Source organism: Gallinula chloropus (assembly GCF_964237585.1).
Source record: "Gallinula chloropus genome assembly, chromosome: 11".
Classification (NCBI taxonomy): domain Eukaryota; kingdom Metazoa; phylum Chordata; class Aves; order Gruiformes; family Rallidae; genus Gallinula; species Gallinula chloropus.
Window position 1 is genome coordinate 4,244,729 of NC_140096.1, and position 7,009 is coordinate 4,251,737.

The 7,009-nt window shown below is 48.8% G+C and overlaps 1 protein-coding gene across 3 annotated transcripts in view; it reads left to right on the forward strand.

The window, feature by feature from the left end:
* Positions 1–6,657, forward strand: part of ARHGEF9 (Cdc42 guanine nucleotide exchange factor 9) — a gene marked incomplete at its 5' end in the record, with an annotated part of 119,257 nt that extends 112,600 nt beyond the window's left edge. For all 3 annotated transcript variants that reach the window (XM_084269024.1, XM_084269025.1, XM_084269026.1), the window contains one exon: positions 6,417–6,657. In XM_084269024.1, coding sequence (XP_084125150.1) covers positions 6,417–6,598 — 182 coding nt within the window. In that variant the 3' untranslated portion in view covers positions 6,599–6,657. The remainder of the gene's footprint in view (positions 1–6,416) is intronic.
* Positions 6,658–7,009: the final 352 nt, after the last annotated feature.

The window sequence follows — 7,009 nt, forward strand, 5'->3', positions numbered from 1 at the left end:
TGCCCTTCCCTCTGCCCTGTGTATTCTCCTCTGCACTGTGCCACAGCTTCACCAAAGCAGATACCCTCAGTCCAGCCTAGCCTTTAGCATGCTGGTCTGGGACTTGGGGAAGGAGGGAGACATCTATTCAATCACCATCACCCCTAGCCCTGAGCTTAGAAGGATGCTGTTGCTAAATCTGCCCATAAATACTCAGCTATGCAGACCCAGCAGGGGGTAAATCATCGGCCAACAAGAACTGCTTTGGCCTGCAGTAAAACACCCTCTGAGTCACTGAATTTCCGAGGAGCTATACCATAAAAACCCTGACCCAAACACCCAATAGCTCTTCTCTGACTTCTCACACTTGTGCAGTTCAGGCTCTTCCCCAGGAAGCCTGCATAGCAGAACGAGATGTCTGTGTGTTAGCATAGTGTGCTGGCTTCATCCAGCTGGTGAGGGCAGATCCTACCAGGTAACAGAGCCTGGGGTACCTCCTGTGGATCTCCTGAGAGTTTAAGCCTATTTTAGTGCATCCTTGTTGCCAACAAGATTGCTGTGGCCCTGACGTGTTTCCCCATGCTATTCACACATGTAGGCATAGCCTTGGGGGACTGGAAGAGACCGAACACCACACGGTCTAACTGCTTTAAAAGGAAGATGGGCATTTGCATTTTCAGATGCTCAGGGTTGCTTCCCTTTTCTCACAGAGCTTCCCACAGCGTAGGTGAAAGAATGGAGCTAATCACGTTCTCAGTGGTGTTTCCCCAGAGAAATCACAGAGCTCATCCCATCACTTGTACAACACAGACCCTACCCAAACCCTCCAAACACAGGCGCTGCGCAGCACCCATCTGCTGTCAGCCCAGGCACTGCGTGCTTTGGGTCCACAAGCACTAGGCTCGTTGGTGACAGGTGGTGGAGTCAGTAGTGTCATCTGAGAGCCAGTCAGCTATACAAGCGAAGGCAAACCGTGAATAAATTCTAGCTGGGAGAGCTCTAAGGATGGGACGGGTGAGTCAGCAATGGGCAAGTGCTCCCAGGCGAATTCTCCAGGGTGAGATGTGAAGTGGGCTTTTTGGGTTCAACATTGTCGCCCATTTGAAGAGCTGAGATGTTGACATCAATGTCATGTTGAGATTCCAACTTTGTCAGCCCAGATGCTCCTGCACTTTCACTTTGGTGAGGGTACTCTTCCTGTCAGTGAAACAGCGTTGAGCGTTGCTGTCACTGTTCTGAATGCTGGAGCAGAGGTGGGGCTGTATGAGAGATAGGATAAATTAGCTTTCACCTGGCTTTGATTGATAAAGCCCTGGTATCATATATTCCATCTTGCATTGGAGGAATCATTACCTTAATGCCTAGCCAGCCTAATGCCATCAGGCTGCAGTGACAGACATCATAAACAGACTCAGGAAGACCAGGTTACCTCGGGATTTGTAGATGCTGTGGTTGGCTGGGGAATAGCTGGCACACAAGATGACTGTTTTCCTCTGTGGCATTTCTCAAGCTGCAGTTAGCCCTTTTCTCTCCCTCTTCCTCCAAAACAGAGACATTAACCTAGCAGTTAGAAAAGGGAGCTGAGGCAGGTTCTTCTCAGCAGTACCATCCCTGGTAACATTTACCTCTGCCCAGGCCGCTTAGTAGAATACTGTCTGGGAGAAGAGCTGTGGCTGAATGCTCCTCTTTGAGATGGGCAGGCATGACCAAGCTTGCGTCGGGTAGTTTAGTGTGGAAGTGTAAAGCGAGGGAGTCCCAGGACTGCCTTTGGAGGCAGAGGTTTCCTGGCCACAGCTGCCATCCACTGCACCTCTTGCTGTTGGAACTAGGTGTTCAGTCGGAGCAGAGCTGCGACTGGGTGCAGCAGAGCTGGCCAACTCTGAACCTAAGAGTAACCACGGGCAGAGCAGTGAAGTGCTTTGAGATCCTCTGTTGCAATGTGCTGAAGAAAGGCAAAGGGCAGTACCCAGCCAGCCTGACCGCTTTTGTATTTTTAATTTGTCACTACTGCAGGAGTAATTAACTGCACAACACTCAGTGTCCAGGTGTGTTCCTGGCTACCCTGTGTTGGCTACGGGTTTTAAGGTAGTCAGGAGAGGACTGAATTTATGGGATTTTTCAGCATGACTCCTGAAAGAAGCAGGTTGGCTCAGCTGCTGTTGAGCTCAGAGGGAGAGGAAAGCTTCCTCAGCGCAGCTCTGCATCCTTTCCTACCAGCAGCCTCCACGCGGCCACCAGAGGAAGCTGGTGTTGGCATTTTACTCTGACCCACCAAACACCGTCTCATGACCAGCATGGACTCTAGGCAGCTAGGTAGGAGAAAAGCCTGTGAACTAGTTCCTGACCAAAGTATAAAACCTTAAAGGTCGAGGATGGAATAATCAGCTTGTGAGGCAACTTTCCATGGTTGTACAGAGGTGAATCTGAGCGTGTTCCGTGCATGCTTTGTGTTGATGCTGGGAAGGTGGGGTGTTCCCGTGCCTGTCCTGCTGCACTGTGAGTGGGTCTGTCTGCACGTGTCTGTGTGCGCTGCCTGTGAGTTAGCAGCATGCTCCTCAGTCTTCAAGTGCTACTGAAGTCGTGTTGTAACCTCAAATATAGAAGAGACTCTGGGGGGGGGAGGGGGGGGGGGGGGGAAGGGAAGGAAAAAAAGAAAAACGCCCTAGAGGGGAAAGAGGAGACAGTTTTAAATCTTTTTAATTGTTTTCTTCTGAGCTGAGAAATCCAGTGAGTCCAAGTGACGTTGCCTAGTACTAAAAAAAGACATGATTTCAACTGACAGCACAGCATCTCTCCTTACCAGTTTTGTCTAGCCAAATTATAAACCCTGGAGTTTTCTTTTTCTCATTCTGAACAGATTTCCACCCCCCCACCCCCTCCCCGTCCTGCCGAGCGCTCTTGCTCTGCAGCTGCAGCCTTTCTGTTCTGCTACAGTGCAGAATTATGCATGAACCAGCAGAAGGAGCTCCAGGCCTGGTCATTGGCTTTCTTAACGCCTTGGAAAGGCAGCGAAGCAGCTGGGGCTAGAAATCATTACTTACCTATCGATTCTTTCCCTTTGTGCTTTGAATTCCGCTCGCCAAGCAGCCGGGGATGGTGTTGGAAAAGAGCTTTGCTCATTTCTTTCTGTTGAATTGCAGGGGAGTTGCAGCTTTGCATATAAAACCAAAATCCCTCAAGAGGAAATTTTGCCCAGTGGCCCCGAGCTCTGATGAGGGAACGAACCACTTCAGAGCAGAATAGGGAAAAAAAACCCCCACCCCAACCCCAACCTGTCACACTTTCCCCCAGAATTGCTCTTTCTCAGGATTTGAAAATGTACAGATTAGGTGAAGCTCCTTCCTTTGACCCCACACCAATTCCCATATTCCACCTTACCAAGAATATGGGTATATAGGAAAAAATTAATTAAATAAAAGCCGTTTCTTGGGGTACCTCAAGGCATGGCAGGGTGCTGTGTCACAGCATCACAGGAACATGTGTCCGTATGGAGTTCCCCGCCTGACTCACCCGAGCACAGATGGTTTATTTGCACGCCCACAAACACACAGTAACTGTGCATGCTGTTGAGATCTGCAGTCCTGAGTGTCCAGGCCATGGATTTGATAAGTATGATAAATATGCAAAACCTTGGGTGCTTATTCAAGTAGAACCAGCCAGAGCTCTTGAAGTTCCTCCAGCTTAGGTTAATGCCTGTAGCCTAGATCCCCGTGCAGGGCTGCACAACTGACTTGAAGCATATGGGTTGGAGCTTCTCTGCTGAGGGAGTGGCAGTGTGTGCATGGGTATGTTTCAAGCAAGGACACGCATTTTTCAGGGATTTGGACCAAAAAGGCTATTTTGGGAAAGAACTGAATGGGTTTGCTAGTGATCTGGCCAGGGGAGTCTGCCTTTTTCTCTTTTGGAGAAGACAGACTGTGGATTACATTCTTTGCAGTGCAACTCCATCAATGTCAGTGGATTTCAGCCAGACTATCCTTTCTCTGTTTCTTCAGCCTTCCAAGTACATCCCATTTTGCTGATCCAGGAGATTTCTGAGCATTTATGTATCATGATAAAAATAACATTAGTTCACCTTCCACAAACTGGTTTAGAGACGCTACAGAGCTCAGCCCAGCACAGCAGAGCGCATGCCGCACAAGGGTGACTGCTACTCTGCAGCCACAGGGTGCAAAAGATGTCAGGCTGCATCATCAAAGCAGTGTGGTTCGAGGGTCGGTCCCCTTTAGTGGCAGCCTGAGATTCACAGCTCTTTCATGTTGCAGAAAATTAGTGATCTCAGTGGGGCAGGGACAGAAGTTGTCTCAGGCATCCTAGAACAACCCCTGCTCAGGTTTGATCCCGGCACAGTCAGGGCTCTGGGAGAGAGGAGCTTGGGAAGGACAGAGGAGAGAACTTGTTGATGAGTAACTCTGTTCCAGCACGCAGATACAAACGCGGTTTATTCTTCTCCAGGTTATTCTTTTCAAATAAGTTTGAAATATTCACTGTGATGAAGTTGTTAAAGGTCAGTAAGTATGAATCACGGAGCGGATTTTGTCCACTGTAAGGAAAGATCTTGGTTACTGCCTACGGTGGACAGAGCGCTGCACGATTCGATGGTATCTGCTGTGAAGAAGGAGAAGTCAGTTGGACATAGTCAAGATGGTATCTCCATTTGGTCTGAACCTTTCAGAACTTTGAACCCCCCTTGACTGGTAAATTTTGCAGCAAGGGGAAGTGAATTAATTCTCTTTCCAAAGCTGTGGCTTTACATCTAAAAGAGGTTCTGAATGATGATGCAGCAACGTATAAAACTTGTCTGCTGAGCTCTGTGAGTGCACTTTGTGAGGCTTTTTCCTTTGTCTGTAAGTACCCGACTGTGTGCAGCCTTCTTGTGCCCGGGCTGGCCAGCGCTGGTCCCGCTGAGCATGTGTTTGTCTGTGGGTAGGAACCGCTAACTGAATGCAAAGAGTCGCATTTCTTTTACACACGTTGCTGTGGTACCTGGGTGCTAATCACCGTATTTTGCCTTCTCTAGCACCTTCCCAGCCGAGGATCTCAAAGTGTTTTACAAACATTAATTAATTTAGCTTCACAACCCTCCTGTGAGGTAGGTGGGTGATGCCATCCTGCTTTCCAGATGAGGATCTACTTGGGTAGAGTCGCCTCGCTCCTGCGGTTAAAGCCAGGGGAGGCAATGGCCTCGAGATGGCCCTTGCGAAGCCTGCCACCCGTCATGCGGCCTGGGCTGCCCTCCCCGCAGAAGGAAGAGCAGTTCTGCATGCAGCAGAGGGGATCCAGAGATGGCCAGAGCTTACAGCAACCTGCTTCAGAGCCCTGCTCCTCCCTCCTTCCTGCCCTTCTTTGGAGTTGTGGTTTCCAGCCCATCACGCTGCCCTGAGGCTGAAGGAGGGATTATCCCTCCTCAGTGGTGTTGTGGGGAAGGAAGTACAGAAGTAGCTCCGTTACTGTTCCTTGTAGCCTGTGTTTGGTGGTGACATGGCTCCCTCTGCTCCATTCACCCAGAACTACCCTGTCTACACTGCACTTTACAACAGGTCGCGTAGGTCCTAGCTCACTGAAGCCCCCTCCGACCCCCTTTCCCTGGGAACGCTGTAAGGGCAGCATCCCCCCCTCACCCTGTTCCTGCCCAGGAGCTCTGACTCACATACATGGGAATTACACATCTAGAGATGGAAGGTGTAGCCTTACCAGTCCATCAATTGCTACCAGTTTGGATTGAGCAGAACCAGTCTTTTCTGCACTGTGTGCAGCCAGTTTTGGCTGAAATCAGACCAGAAAATTTGAAACAAACCCTATGGAAAAGTCCTACAAACTTCCCTAAAGAAAGTAACCAGTTGCCCTCTGTATTGGCAGGAGAGTGCTGAAGCAGCACGGGTCCCTGCAGTGTAGTGCTGCCTCCAGAGCAGCTCCGCTCCATTCAGGCACAGGAACCGGTGCCATGTGGTCTCCTCGGGGTTGTGCTGCTGGGGGCTGGTCACCAGGGCGTAACGGGGCAAAACCGCTTTCCAAGTGGAGCTGGGAGGGAGGATGAAAACCAGCCTGGAACCAGCAAGTGTTAAATTTGCGAGGGAAGTGAATGATAAGGTCACCTGCCTTGATCTGAGTGGATTGATTTGGCGTCAGGCCCGGCCGGGTTGGTGCCTCTGTAGGTCACCCAGGACTTTTCCATGAGGGTGGGCAGGACTCTGCCCATACAAAAGTAATGGGACTTTTGCAAATCTTCAACTGGTGGTCTAGTGTAGGTAGGCTCTGGGCCGAGAGTTCAGGCAGTGGCTGTGTTCCTCCGTAGATTTGCTGTCTCTAGCACGTCTCCCTGTTGTTTGGGACCCTGGTTATGAAGTGATAAGAAGCGATAGCATGACGAAGAAAGACTACTGACCCAATTGCACTTTGACTGATCTGTTTCTTTTTCCCCCCAATCATCGATGCAGGTGTGAGCTACTCCAAGTCGGTTCCTCCAGCCTACCCACCACCCCAGGATCCATTAAATCAGGGACAATACATGGTGACAGATGGCATATCCCAGTCCCAGGTCTTCGAGTTCACCGAACCCAGACGCAGCCAGGCACCATTCTGGCAAAACTTCAGCAGGTTAACACCATTCAAAAAATAATACCTAGAGAGATGGAGAATTTTAACTTAAAAGAACTAAAATTTAAAAATAAAAATAAATAAAATTATATTTATAGATGGACCTTTTTTCGGAGAAGCACTGTTGCAACTAAATATATATACATATATATATATACACACACATTTTAAAAATAATAATATATATACATATATGTATATATATAGAAGGACCAAAAACTTTTTTTGTTGTTTTTGGGAAGCAATCTGCTACTAGATACTAGGAAGCACCAATGATTTCTAACCATGTGACCAGTTTTATTTTAATCCATTGGTTGGACATTATGGGTTTTTTTTCCTTTTTTCTTTTTTCCTTCTTCATCTTCATTCCAGTCGTCACTGGCATCCCAGAATGCTTTCTCGCTTGTGTGAACTTGTCATCGACGTTCCTCAT